Source organism: Drosophila ananassae, chromosome 2L, assembly GCF_017639315.1.
Source record: "Drosophila ananassae strain 14024-0371.13 chromosome 2L, ASM1763931v2, whole genome shotgun sequence".
In the NCBI taxonomy this organism is placed as follows: Eukaryota; Metazoa; Arthropoda; class Insecta; order Diptera; family Drosophilidae; genus Drosophila; species Drosophila ananassae.
The window spans coordinates 28,338,801-28,354,174 of record NC_057927.1 but is presented as its reverse complement, the minus strand read 5'-3'; the positions used below and the strand labels follow the sequence as shown (position 1 = coordinate 28,354,174).

The window sequence follows — 15,374 nt, the reverse complement described above, 5'->3', positions numbered from 1 at the left end:
TTCATACTGTGTAATCATAATATTTAAGGGTAATAAAAACGTTGTCAAGTTGTAGCAGCAGTGCGTTGTATCAGTGGAGGAATCATTTCCAATCCCATAATATAATACAAAAATATCGAAATCCGTATAGTTATCCTTTCATCAATCTAAGTGACTTTTTCCATAGTCAGATCAATCCCTTTTGTCAAATTACTATGGACATAGAGATCAATATGTCAATTTGTAGTAAAATTTTGATTTTTAACCTGTGTATATGTATGTACATCTGTGAATAATATGTGTGGTACCCTGCTTTGTCCGCCAATAACAGAAAAATTCTGTTGTTGAGAGCTCAATAACTTTCATATTTATTAAAATTTTTGTTTTCTAGTAACTTTCAGTAATTATAGAGCATAGTTTTAACTAAATAACAAAAAAATTATGTTCTTCAAGTGTAAAAAAATTGGCATAATATGTACGAGAAAGCAACCAACATTAGGCTAAGAGAGAGATAAAGCAAAAAAAAACTATTTTTTATTGCACGCAGTAAGACACTATTATAAAAGCAAGATTTCTATGTGAGGGCGGTTGTGCCGCGGACATAAAAGGTCTATATGAATAAAAAATATCCCTTTTTCTTTTTTTGATGAATAAATGTTTATTTTCTTACTTGCTGATATGATCACTCAGGTATAACTACTTAACTTTTCGTAGCACTGAATTAGTTATTAAATTTTGTAACTTTCTTACTTATCTAAATATTTTCATCCATAATAAAACTTGAAAATTGACATTTCTTTAGAATTCATTCGAACCCATCCTTTTTCATAATTTCCTTAATTTTCTCCTTCAATGTTTCAAAGCTATGTAGTGACACAATCGTGAATTAGTTAATGCAGAGATCTATTGGATGTTAAACTGCATTGTCCCGTGTTCAAGAACGTCGGCTTGAATTTGAGATGGTGCTCTTTAAAAGAGGCGCCTGGACAGCCAGGATTTTACTGAGACCTCAAAAATACATAAAAAGAGAAAATTTCCGGACATGCGCTGCGCAGCAGATGTAAATGTTTGAGCGAATCGCAGTCTTTGACGAACCGCTCAAAATCGTTGTGACTTTTGTCGAGGGCGGTTGTGCCGCGGACATAAAAGGTCGATATCTCACTGTTCGGGTCAGTAGCTTGGACTTTACACCCGTTTTTAAGCGTCCTCGGGATACCGTACTTTAACGAACCAAAAGCGAATGGGCCGACGGAAATTCGCAGTCTACACCTCACGGTCGAGTATACACGTGTTTGCTGCCGAACGAGTGGCTGCTCCGAATGAATGTGTGTATTTCGCATCTCAACGACGAATAAAAATATGTGATGAGCCTATAAAGCGTAAAAAAGTTTTGAAGTACACATTTCCTGTTCTTTTTCGCTGCCCAAATAAAAATATTTCTGTAATGATTTCAAAGAGGAAAAAAATCAAAGCTTTCTTTTCCATAGAGCGTCCATTTGTTACACATAAAGTCAGTGCTTTCATTTTTTTTCACAAAGTCTTCTGCAGAAATTCAACATTGGAATTTCCTATACACAATAGTTAAAGTTTTAAATTCAATTTAAACGTTAGTGACAGTATGGGTGCGCCTATTCGGTCGTTGGCACATTGATACCTCAATGTACAACATAAGGCTTCCACTATTAAAATCTCCACCCCTTTATTAGCTATTATATACATATAACCACGTGGAAACTTTATTAAGAAGACACTCGTTCTAACAACTTTAATATATTGTCTCAGAAGATTGTCATTTGGTTAATGAAAGAACAAAAAAATGAATATGTCACGTTATTTGCAAGCATATCTGCTTAATGACACCTTAATTGTTGAACATTTACGGCTTTGTGCATCCAATCACGTCAGCATGTGCCTTCAAATCCAAAAGGCTTTGTCAAGCTATTTTTTTTTCTAATGCAACCTTTTTTGAGCTAAGACTGCCGTACAGCAAAATTATTCAGATCCAAAAAAAAAAGTTTAATAATCCGACGGCAGATGGAAATAAGCAGAAACCCTTCAGACGTCGGTGTGGCCTCTTTCTTAGTAGAGATGTAGACTCCTTAAGTAGCGGCTTGTAATTAGTAATATATTTTATATATAAACTTGCAAACGTGATATGTATTTATTTATTTAAATGTTGTTTGCGGATTAGCATAATCAAGTAATTAAAGGTAATAGGGAAAAGGTTTAACATTATGGTGGAACCCTTGTGGCATTAGTAAGTTGCTAATGATAGCAAGGTTGCCAATGATACTCCGAATTTGTAGGCTCCAATATAAAGAATTATTGCTTTAGTAAAAATAAATGCATTATTAAAATACCACCACCAGGAAAAAAATTAGAACTGTTGGCCAACATATACCTATTTTAATACACCTAAACATTTTTTCCTAGCAATCTTTATGAATAGTGATTGATATGGATCTCGCATTGTGATTGTTAATGGTGATGAAAAGTGCCAGTAAAATCTTAATTAAATGTAAATAAGTGAATATAAGTGAATAAACATGAAATAGTGGACAAAAAGCTATTACGAAATACATATTACAATCGTAAGTTATGCCACCGTCACCGTTCGACGCCTGTTTATTGTGCTGTCCGTCAATTTATTGACTGTCCTTTTCACAACTCCTACGGAGAATGGATTACATGCAAGCAACGAGTTTGATACTGCGCTTTCTATGGGTCCTCAGTACAGCAGTGGCGGATGGGGAAATGATTTTTCGCATCGATCCGCTAGGTAAGCTCTTCAAGAATAAGAACTTGATAATTATTCTAATTTTTGTAAGGTATGATACGATTTAAAACCGCAGTCTATACGTTTACTTTAAAAGCTATTCAAGAAAACCAGAAATAACGGTTATAATCTAGTTTCTTTATGATACCTGGTACTCTTCCTTTTTAATACACGCCTTTTTCTATACATTTAATTGTATTAAATAAAAGTTTATTTTTTAATTTTACAAATATAGTTTTTGTTATGGGTATAAACATTTTTGTTGCATGCTTTTGGGGAGTCCGAAATCAAACATTAAAATTATAATACCCACTGCAAGGGTATAATAAGAGAGAAAACTGCATAACAAATCTACCCATTTTGTTAATTTTTAACTCATGGAGGGGAAATATAACGCCTTGAAAATTTAATTCATATATGTATAGCAAATCAAATTCACCGAAATCGGCGGAGACTATAAGAGATAGAAATTAGTATAAAATACCTTAAATAACACATATCGTTAAGTAAAAATAAGGAAGTTTGAAAGGAGTTCCGGGTATTATATGGCCGGGAAAATTGACTATCGACGTCTTTTTTTATTGATTTTATATAAATATATTGCACTTGTCGTCAAAACGGATATCAGAACGCATAAAAGGAAGGACTTATATCGACACAGGAGATTATACTGATCAATAAAATATATACTTTGTAACATTGTACCCTAAGAATAAGTATAAAAAAAAATAAATAGAATATTAATATATTCTTCTATAATTAATAGAAGATTATACATTACACGCATAAAGGGGTGGGCACGCAGTGGCTCTCGAGGCTCACAGAACTAAAAAATCGCGGAAATGCGTCGAACTAAATCAATTCAGTTGGGAAGCAGAATAAAAACTCTATAGACTTTTCTAAAAAAAACTCTAAAAATCGTTCGATTTGAAATAAATAAGCCATTAAAACAGTTTGAATACAAAACTTTTTGTAAAAAGCTTTTCTTAACTGGCATCAGATCAAGATTTTAGATTTGGGGGCGGGAGGGCCGTCACAGATTTTTGATCAAACATTTCTTCTAGTCTCCGATCGTGCACAATCACCTCTAAAACCACTAAAGTAATTTTTAGGCTGTATATAGTGTCTCCTTGGGTTCGTCACCTACAACGGGCTACGGTCCTGCATGCGGCTAACAATTATTCAAAAATTTAATATTTCGATTTTTACTTCACTTCAAATTTACCAAGAAAGGAAAGCTCAGGAAAGATGAGAATTCTACTCAGGAATATGCGTCGATTACGACCTCAATTATCTCGAATTCGACTTCTCGTTAAAATTCGAATTTTTAACGTTAAAAACCAATTAAGCTATCTAAAACATGCATTGGTTGAAAGGTTTTTTCAATATCTATTTCACTTACTTTATGAGGAATAATACGAATAAAAAAACAATGAAAAGAATTTTTTTTCTCAGCAGTATAGCAACTACTTATCACTGCTTAAATCTAAACTACTTATAGTCCATAGTAAAGCAGTGCAGGAAAAAAACGCACAATGTATAACTTTTTGGTGTGTGCGTAGGCAGCAAAAAGGTTTTAATATATTGTTAATAATAATTTGCGTACTCAAGATATAGTCTGAGAACACATGCCGACAATTTCCATTTTTTTTCCCACCGCGCAAAATCTTCACTGCTTTATAACCTTTAGGCTCCACTGAACAAAAATCATAACTAAAATAAAATAGGTTCTACACCTACAGTTTACGCGGTATACCTAAGAGAAGAAATAAATCAAATTTTCCCATATATTAAGGTATGATTATATATTATAAAGGGTATATATTGAATCCAAAATTAATGCGCGGTATGATCTGATTTTTGGGGAAAAATAATACAGGCAAGAGTTTTAAAATTTGAGTTTGGATGAGATGAAATTTCCAAAGATATGGTAACTGTGAGATGCCATTTTTAACTGGCGTTGGTATACATACATTTAAAAAACGATATGTACTAACAAAAATGATAGTCAAAGCAAAATTTGATCAATTTCTTCTCTTAAGTGCACCGCAGAAACTGTGGGTGATGAAACCTATGTGTTCTTATGTTTGTTCTGGACTTTGGAGCAGGTGAAATTATGCGTGGAGATTTTTTTCTGTCGGCCTGCCGTAAGTGGAGCTACTTTTTTAATGCATCGGCCTGTGCACTGCTGAGCGTTATATGCACTTCTTGGTGTTTTGGAGTGTGGCTGTTAGGGTTATTTTAATCTGTTACTTGAATTCTTATTTCAGCTTTTTTTGGTTGTTTTAAATTACTAAATCAATTCTAAAAGATTTATGTAGGTCTTGTTATGGTTATGGCTTGTTATTGTTTTGGTTTGGTTTATGGTTTTTGGTTATATTTATTAGCAAAAAAATGAATTTTTAAGATTTATGATCTGCGTATCCAAAAAAGGAAAGCTAACTTCGGGCGGAGCCGAAGATGATACACCCTTGCAGTTAAGTAGCAGTTTAAAATATATACTATATAAATATATACCGGATCGTATATAGTTGGCCGATCCTTGTGAGAATTTCACTATCAAATCTAATGAAAATGTTAGAAATATCCCCTAGCATCTTTAAAAATAGCAAGTTTGTGTAATTTCCAATCGTTCAGCATTCAGCAGTTATATGGCAGGATTCGGATATATTCAGCCGATCTTTATGAAATTTGGCAGGTCGACTTGCCCATAACATAATCTCTATTAAGTCCCAATATTCTAGCTTAAAAAACAACAAAGTTATGCCAATTCCGACCATTCAGCTATATAACAGGTATTGGTTATAGTCGACCGATCCCAGCCATTCCTGCTTATATACTGCATGCAAAAAAAGAAGGATGCTTACAAAGTTTGAAGTGGATAGAGTTTTCTATTTCAGTTGAGGGACTCAGGTGGGGATCCTGATCAAGAATTTCAAGAATTCTTAACCAAGATCAGTGGTTGAGAGTCTGGCTCTGACTGGTGAGTTGTGTATGTGTGGGGTGTAAGGATCTCAGGAGACTTTAATAATTTTGGTCAAAGGGATTGGTCGACTATATTCTATAGCTTCCATCGGAAATAACAAAACGTTGGTTTATAGAAGATTTTGGGTTTTTCTTTTAAATTTATATTATAAAAAATCGCCAACTATATCCATTATATGTATGTATATCTACTCCGATACATTTTTTTTTTACTCATAGAAATGTTAAAAAATGTAAAATAATGGGTAAAATAATAGTCAAAATTAATAGTTTTGGAGAACTCCCCGGGTTTTGAAACATGAGATTTGGGAAAATCGTTGGGACCAAATATTTTTGGCATTTAAAAAAAAAACACTTGTAAAGTTTTAAATACAATGAAGGTGGACCTTGTAAAGTATATGTACATACATATATCAATGTAAAAAAAAATTTTTCAATGTAATTGAATCATGAAATTTTTAATAATTACATTGTTGGAATACTTAGAACAAGTCACGGAACATCGCGTTTTTTAAAATTTTTTTGTTGCTTTTTTTTTTTTTTTTGCTAAAATTTTTTGCACCAATTGCACCAATTTTGCCGCCCCTTAGTCTTGGCGCTCGGGGCGACTTGCTAGTGCTGGGCTTAATAGATCGTAGTGGTCTTAGTTTTCTTTTTATTTGCATGTAACAAATAAGCCCAGCCTTTTTGAATAAACCTGAATTTTCCACATGCGTAGACAATACCGGGATATGGAAAACTGAAGGTATTGTTGCCGTTGAAGAGGTCAAACGACAGGCGATGTCAAGCAAAGCCGGCGAAATCAGGGGACGTCCACTGTGCAGTTTCAGTGTCGCAATTTTTGTTGGTTCTTTCGGACGCGAGAATAGTGAATAGGGAGCGTGTTTTCTTAGCAAAGTGGTCTTAAGTCTACACAAACTTCACTCAGAAGCATAATGGTATAAAACGACTTACTATTGCGCTATTCACCCAGGTTTTTATGTTTTTTCTAGCATTGCTTTCGGCTACGCTGCGAACATATCAAAAAGCAGCATGTGACTCAGAACAAGTTTTCATTGCTTGTCCCCGCGGCACCAGTATTTCCATCGAGTTTGCTCAGTACAACAAGTATGTAGCAAGAGGTAAGTGGAACCCACATATTCATACGCGCATAATCATACATAAATGAATTAAACAGATGGCTACAGCATAGAGGATCTGTGTCCCGTTTCTGGCGAAAAAAGTCCGCAAATCCGTGGAAAAGAAAAGCACTTGCTGAGAGGATCCATCTTCGGTTCATTGCAGCAAAAAGAAGCGAACCAGCGCATTTCCAGTGATGAAAATGGGTTTGGTTTCACTATGCCATCCATTAGCGAAGATATCACAACCACAAAATCAAGTTCGAAGGTAGCTGAGAATGGTACCACTGTTAATTTCCAAGATATTCAAAATAGTTACGAAAATAGTGAAAATACGCCAATAAGCTGCATGTGGCCAAACGCATTACAGGTAAAAATCAATTATTTCAATATTCTTTCACTTAAAACCACACACTTTTTCTGCCAGGAAATAGATAGAGCTTTTAAATTGTAATATTTTACATTCAAACATTTATTGACATACTTAAATATATCAAATGAGGTATATAAGGTTTCTGCTATAGTTTAGTTTTTCTGCTATAAAAAATAAAATTTAATGAATTTTTCATTTATTCAGTAAAGTTCATTCGATACACTTACGTGTGCTGAGTATACTCTACAAATTTCAAGACATTCGGTCAATCAGTTTTTAAGATACAATGGAGGAACATTTTGTAAAATGCGATAACTTTAAAGGCGTTTTTCTTAACGACAAGTTTACCAACTTGATCTTCTGCTTTAAGATTAGATCTTTAAGACTTATTTTAACTTTTGAAAATGACTTTACCTCCTTATACTAAACATGTTTAAAAATCAATTTATACAAAATAAATCAAATTTTTTGAGCACGGCATTTTTTGATGCCAACCTTAATAAGTATTTTAGCATCCCAGAGTCAGGATCTCCCTTCTTTGCTGCCTTACGAATCTGTTGTTTTTCCTCTGCATTTTCTACAAAAAGTCGAAACAACACATATCGACTTAGTGCATTAATTAATGCCCACTATGATACAATAACTATAAAGTAGTCTTATCGACAAAATCTAGACTTTTAACAGAATGACAGATTGTGATTGAGTACTGACAATCATGTCTGTAGTTAACAATTTGACGGTAATAAGGGTTTCTTTTAGTTATTATTATAAAAATGTTCTTTTTAATTGCTCTCCACATTTTTCTATAATATATTTAATTATTTTGAGTTTGAAATTATTCACTGTATTTGTTTTTGAACAGATAATGTAAAATAAATTGTATTTTTAAACTAGAACATTTACATCTTTCTCTTCATAGATGTAAAAATTTCGTAAACTCATCTAGCTAAAATACTCATTATTCATATTCATAAATTTTTCTCATGAAAATAAGCTTGTAACAAAAATAGAAAAAGTCTTCTTTTGGACAAAGTAAAGGTTAAAATTTTTAAAAAATATGTATGCACCACACTGGATGTTAAGGGATTATCATTCGAATGATATTTCAACGACGAGATTACCTTTAAGGTGGTCATTATCATGGTCCCCTCAACCCTGATGCAATACAAATGTTCGTACGTTTTATGTAATACTCAATAGATATGTTTCGGCTGCACCCGAAGAATGTTTCTCTTCGTTATCATATCATAAAGTTTTTACTCTCTTTATAATTTTATATTAAGTACTCCTTGCTGCAAACAGTGGTTGATGCGTGCCAGAAGAAAAAGCACTGTAAGTTTCACGGTTCTTCACAATATTCGGACCTAGGCGCAAGCGGTGTAGGCGACTCCACTGGGACAAGTAGTTATCACAGCAGCACAGTTAGCACCAATTCCTTAAGCAGCGACCCATGTCCTAAGCTCAGAAAAATCGTGGAAGTAGCTTACAAATGTCGTCCATGTAAGTTCGGATTAGACAAATCAATTCTCACTGTGGGAACCATAAGTCGCAATCTTTATTAGATTTAAATACATACAACTTGACATTTCTGATCACATGTATCTTTCAGATGAGTTTCGAAGCAAGGTGGCATGTCACAATGATGTCGCCCAGCTGGAGTGTAACCCATATTCGCGAATAGCCATTTATAGTGCAAGTTTCGGTAGAACCGAGTACGAAAGCATCCAGTGTCCTCAACCTCAGGGAGTTCGGGAAGAAAGTAAGTCTGAAAATTTAAGGGTCGAGCCCTTTCATTAACCCGGTTGAGGTGTTTATAGCCTGCCTCGCCTCATACTCAACGGAGACAGTAATGCAAATTTGCCACGGGCGTCGGCGGTGCAACTTAGCAGCTGATGCAAACACATTCGGCACTCCCTGTCAGAAGAACTCTCGGATGTACTTGAAAGTGGTTTACACCTGCGGTAAGTGACTTACCGTTGCCATCCCTGGTGACAGGTGTTGCGTGAACCTAGTATGGCCGTATAAAAGACGCACACGATATAATAAAATACGTTTTTGAAATTTCTGATCCGGTCCAGTGCCCATGCAAGTACTTAAGGAGCATGACGCATCAGAAACGGAGGCAGACGAATCCGAGGACTTTGAGGGTGATGTCAACGATCTTTACGACGATGAACTTAACTATAAAGAGTCAGAAGCCATTCCAAAGCTGTATAGCAACACAACAGCTTCTGGTACCCGTAATAGCTCTGGAGGAAGTATATCAAGACCTAGTGTTACATTGTCGAGCAACCAGACCATGTCGAATAGCTCCGTGGTTTCGGCAATCGATCCCGTAATGACTCATACTGCTGACTTAAGCTTGGAGGGTAAGGAATTGTAGATATAAATTCCTATTTATGTTTACATTTAAGTTCCCATATTATAAAACGTTTAGAGAATATTTAAAAAAAAGTTTATATAATATAGTATGTATTATATAAAGCATAGTAGTAATATTTTTATATAATATAATTTTCGCACAGCTCCATCTTCATTAAGGAAATAGCAACTATGGTCCAAAAATATTTTTGGTGTTTTTGGTTTAGTTTTAGTGTTAATAAATAAAATCAACATGTATTTATTCTAAAATGCTTTTATTTACATTTTCATTTTTAATGTAGGTGTGAAAACATCGGCAAAAAGAATAATTCATGGAATTGTGATTTGTTTTATGCTATCTCCTTAAATTGAAATTGAAAGTTTCATTTATCTTTACGAGTTGCAAAATATGTGCATGAATCCATCATTCATTTTCATGCGATAACCAACAGCAATCAAATTACACATCTTTATATTTCCATTCCTAATCCTATTTCATTTAATTTTGAAATTATTTGTTTTTATACCCTTGCAGAGGGTATTATAATTTTGGTCAAAAGTGTGCAACGCAGTGAAGGAGACATCTCCGACTCTATAAAGTATATATATTCTTGATCAGGATCACCTCCTGAGTTGATATGAGCATGTCCGCCTGTCCGTCTGTCTGTCTGTCTTTTTCTACGCAAACTAGTCTCTCAGTTTTAAAGCTATCCAGTTGAATCTTTGTACACACCCTTTTTTCTGTTGCAGGCAGTACATAAGTCGGAACGGCCGGGATCGGTCGACTATATCCTATAGCTGCCATATAACTGATTGATCGGAAATGTCATAACTTCGTTGTTTTTCCATTTCGAAGGATGGGACTTTCTATGGATGCTAACTTGGGCAAAATAATTCGATATGCCAAATTTCATAAAGATCGGCCAACTATATGCGATCCGCTATATATCTAATAATATAAGATGCGTGGCGCCACCTAGCGGACTGCGACTCAACTGCAAGGCTATTTCAACTTCGGCTCCGCCCGAAGTTAGCTTTCCTTTCTTGTTTTTTTATTTTGTTGGATATAATATCCATATAAGGGGTAAACATTTATAAATACATATAAATCATAAAATGTACATGTAATAAAAAATACACGTTAAAATTTTCATTTAATACAACATTGCCTGACCAGACGACCAGGAACGCTTATATATTTACCTTCTTATTGTGGGATCCCTTGGAGTGCTTTTATCCATAATTGTCGTCGCCATTAAGTCAAAACTACAAAAGCGTCATGGTGTAACTACTGATACACACTTGAATTCTTCAAAAAAAGGCAATGAAGTTGCCGGGGTATTAGCTGAGGAAACAATTATACCTAGCGGATTCAATGATACAATTTCAGAGATAGATGCAGATATCGACATGGAAACTTCGGTGCCTCTACCTATTGTGTCCGAGAATAAAGTAAGTTCTGCAGTTTCTTTGTCTACTCACCTTTATAAAAGATAATATCTACGCAGAATTATTTGTCGTTTGCCGCGACTGGCAGTCTGAACAATGCGCCTGCCCATATATCCTCAGTGGGAAATACAGGATCAGCCGCTGGTATAATCACAGCTCCACTTTTGGTTGGCGGTAACCAGTCACCAGACTTATTAGGCCTTACGCCAAATACCTATGCAGCAACGGGCATTGGCAACCGTCAGACCACAGTGTCAGGAATTATGGGCCCGGCGATAGTTATTGAATCCAACGCCTCTGGTGGAATCCTACCTGGCAGTAGTGCCATAAGTGAGTATTTGTGACGTGAAATGTATTTACATAGATATGAATTAGAGTGCAATATTATTAAAAAGGTACAATGGTTCCAATAACCTCGCTGGCCCAATACACAACAGCGCCGACCATCAGAGGCGGGTATATAGTAAATGCTGGAAGTATGGGGGTTCTACAGCATCTAAGAAGCACACCCACGCCACCGAACTCTATAAACGGGGGTTCTTTAGCATTTCCGACAACGCAACCAGCTCCGTCGCCTCTAGTTATCAACCCGATGTGTCACAGGCCCTTGACCGTAAGCGGCACTCCGACGCTATGTCAAACAAAACCCTTGCAACTTTCCTATGATGGCACCGCTCCGCGCACCTTATCTACCGGCGTGGCCGGTGGCTCGCAGTTCTTTTACGGATAACAGGATCCGATGGACTGTGAGCCCTATGAATACATTCAAACATTGGCCGCAGGTGTTTTCCCATCTAATGGCGTGGTTCGGAGTGCAGACTGCTCTGCCAGATGAGAAGTCACCAATTCCTCCCAAAAAAGTATCCAAGTAGGCTCGCAATATAAGTCCTAATCTGGAAGTGCCATGCATTACTTTTATTAATGCATTACTATGCATTCCTTTAAAAAATTTAATGATTACACAGTGTAACAGTGATTCTGAACTTTTGAAGTGACATAGTAGGAATTGTTTATTGGGTCGAGTATATCACAAAACCATGTTTGAAATGTTTGAAATAACTTTTTTTGGGAAAAGCGTTATAACTTCAACTATTTTCATTATTTTTTGATGAAATTTGTCTCGTTTTATTCAGAATTAATGAGACAACATTGATATGTGCCAAAAATGACAGAATTTTTGTAAGTTGAACCGAAAAACTGGCATCAAAATCCGCAAAACACGAATAAAAGTCGAAAACTTCAGTTTCAGGTGTAAAAATGTTGTCCTTTTTGTTTAACAAAATCGAAGATATATTTTTTTTCAAAAGCTACAACATTTAACTATTGAAAAACACCAAAAATTTTGAAATCGGTTGAAAAAAAAACGCGTTCAGGAATTTTTAAGCGCAAAAAAGTCCAGAAAAACGGTTTTTTAACCATAAATCAAGATTTTAAGGGTATTACAAATATTTCAAACATGGTTTTGTGATATACTCGACCCAATAAACAATTCTTACTATGTCACCTCAAAAATTTATTCACTTTTGTTTTTTTTGTAACACTGTGTTATCGGTGCTCTAATCTTAGCATAATTTTTTCAGTGCACTAAAAACTGAATGCTGATTTATTATGTTAATATAACGTGAGAACATGAAAAACTATATTATCTAATAGTATAATTTTAAGTTTCCAATTATGCAGCAATTTTAGTAAAAGTAATTATTTGCTGTATAAAAAATGTTTATCCCCACCTGGTAATAAAACATTTTAAATAAAAATCGTGAATAAGATGTAATGAATAAGAAAATTAAGTTATAAATCTATCAGTTATTTATTTTTTAAGAATGAATTATTATATTTTATTTAAACCAATTCATAAGTAATTCCCTATTGATAGGTTTTATATTTATTTCACTGTACCTTAGTATTCCAGAGTAACTTAGTGAGTTTTGATTTAAAATGAAAAGTGCCTTCCTTATTAGAATTTAAGAATTTATTTTATGTATATTTAAAGCCATTTCAAATGGGCAACCATGTTAAGGGGGAATACGCAGTCAGCAACGCGAAAATATACGGTTACTCATTTTTTTGTAAGAAAATTTATTACGGTTTTTTATTAATATTTTTGCATAACACTTGTCTTTACTCGGATATCATAGTTTTTTTGTTGAGAAATAATAAAAATGATCAAAGATATAACAAATTCCGTGTGATTCCTAAAAAATAAGATTTTCACCGGTGGACACAATAAGTCCCGACAGGGTGCAAAAAATTTCAAAATTGATCCGTTTATTATTCTTTGAGGTATGTGTCCACCGACTCTGGAAACTTGGTTTGGAGAAAACCTTTGTCAAAGTTATCAAGTCACAGTCGCGGGCCTGATCAACGGAATTTAAAACGCGCGTTTTCACAAAACATTTTAAAATTTTTTACTTTCGTATAAAAAATTCAAAAAAAATCTATTTTATTGAATATATGACTGCGTATACCCCTTTAAGTCGCAATTCTAAAACAGGCTATTTAGAAACATTGTAAATATGAAACATAGTGTCAAAGAAAATTGCTTTTATTGAATCGTTTTAAACCTAGGCGACCTTAACTTCCAAATATTTTGCCAAAGTTTTTCATCACAAGTCTAATTTGAAAGTGTAATCTAGGCAAATTTAGGAAAGGCATGACTTACATATGTACACATGCCTAATTAAAATCTTCATATGGTAAATATAGTGGTAATAAATAGTGCTAACCTGTTACAATTAAATAATAGTCGTGAAACTATTTATGGCCTAGGTTAGAGTTATACATATATTGTTAAAATATTCCAGTTTTATTATTTATATATGTTTATCAGTATTATTCAAAAATTATTCAAACAATAAATACAATACAATAATTAAAACTAAAAAGTTTAGAAGATTGAATTCAATATGGAATATACCCATATATGTATGTACATATGTATAAATGTGCTTATAAACTATGCGGATGGCAGTTCTGGTAGGTGACTGGTAGCCGCACGCCATAGTAAAAATAAGAAGGCTATGTGTTGATGAATGAAAAACAATTTTTGGTGAGTTTAATAAATGATACACATATTGAAAAGTATTGTTTTAATTAGATTATTTTTATAGCCCTGCAAAGGGTATTATATTTTTGATCAAAAGTGTGTAACGTGAATGAGACATCTTCGACCCTATAAAATATATGTTTTCAGGATCAGGATCACCGCCTGAGTCCATATAAGTATGTCCGTCTGTCTGTTTTTATGCAAACGAATCTCTCAGTTTTAATGCTATCGAGCTGCCATATAACTGATTGATCGGCATAGAACTGCAACGAATATGACCCTTGACGAAAAACGAATCGAATCAAATCACATCACTAGTCGCAATAATTCAAATCACTTTAAATACTACCCAACTTATTTGATGTGAATGGTATGATTTGAGTCTTTGAGGCATACTTGAGTAAAAATGAGTTTGAAGATACTCTATACTTTTTTTTGTGAATAATTTGCACGGTTATGCAAATTTGCGTGCATAATGCCGTTATTCACATTTTCTCAGACAAAAAAATCTGATTTCTCATCTATTCCTAAAACCCATGTCTAGTCTTGGCGCCACATATGGGCGTGCCAAAAATGCAATGGTCATAAAATGATAATTTTTGTATACCCCTTTAGACCCTTTTTATGACTTTGTTTCGACATCATTTTTCCTGAACCTGAAAAAATTTTAAAATCAAATAAAGTAATGCATTAATACACGAGTATGAACAAATCAAAAGGGATTCGTACAGTTCTCTAATCGGTAGCTTTGCTTTTTCGTTTTAATTTTAATTAATAGTTTCGTTACTCTTATTATTCTAATATTCAGTAGTTAACCTTTAATAAAGAGAAATGTAGATTATTCCCTTGAATCGGCTAATAGAAAGTATGGTATGGGATAGCGTGGGTGCCATCGGCATGGATGCCGAACAAAATTAAGAACATTTCAAAGTCGGTAGCAAACAAGTTTTCAGGTTAGATGTGGGCTCGCGGAAGGAAATCGCGTCATCGTCATAAAAGTTAAGCGAATAATAAATGTGACGACGGCGCTCGTAAATAATTTAAATGTAATCGTCAAAATCCGCAGTGACATTAAGCACGTGCTTACCATCCCAAAAGGCTACGTTTCGCATGCTTGTTCTTGGGCAAGGCCTTATGCTTCTAATGTGTCTCGTAAATTATAAATTAAATATTTACACCAGATTGTAAACACCTTTCGTTTAATAATATTCTTCCACCTAGGTGCGGCTACTGTCTAAAAACCAAGAACAGCCGTGGGGACTTGGGCGGTTATTTGCGCTTTTATTA

The 15,374-nt window shown here is 34.4% G+C and overlaps 1 protein-coding gene across 5 annotated transcripts; it reads left to right on the top strand.

Moving 5' to 3' along the window:
* The first annotated feature begins 1,029 nt into the window (after positions 1-1,029).
* LOC6505780 lies at positions 1,030-14,110 on the top strand. 5 transcript variants are annotated; one of them, XM_032449720.2, is made up of 11 exons: positions 1,030-1,304; positions 2,413-2,758; positions 6,733-6,861; positions 6,918-7,228; positions 8,515-8,731; positions 8,841-8,990; positions 9,049-9,192; positions 9,310-9,600; positions 10,770-11,044; positions 11,086-11,371; positions 11,437-14,110. In XM_032449720.2, the coding sequence occupies exons 2-11, from the start codon at positions 2,659-2,661 to the stop codon at positions 11,769-11,771; spliced, it is 2,238 nt and encodes a 745-aa protein (XP_032305611.1). In that variant the 5' UTR covers positions 1,030-1,304; positions 2,413-2,658; the 3' UTR covers positions 11,772-14,110. The 5 variants fall into 5 exon arrangements, with proteins under 5 accessions (XP_032305611.1, XP_044570147.1, XP_044570148.1 ...); XM_044714212.1 differs by having other exon boundaries at positions 2,349-2,758; XM_044714213.1 differs by having other exon boundaries at positions 1,030-1,374.
* Positions 14,111-15,374: the final 1,264 nt, after the last annotated feature.

Bases quoted from the DNA above. Each gene is read 5' to 3' on its own strand.
- LOC6505780 (XM_032449720.2), top strand. From the start codon at position 2,659: ATGGATTACATGCAAGCAACGAGTTTGATACTGCGCTTTCTATGGGTC. The intron at 6,862-6,917 runs GTAAGTGGAACC...TGAATTAAACAG, and splicing joins CAACAAGTATGTAGCAAGAG to ATGGCTACAGCATAGAGGAT. The intron at 11,045-11,085 runs GTAAGTTCTGCA...CCTTTATAAAAG, and splicing joins CTATTGTGTCCGAGAATAAA to ATAATATCTACGCAGAATTA.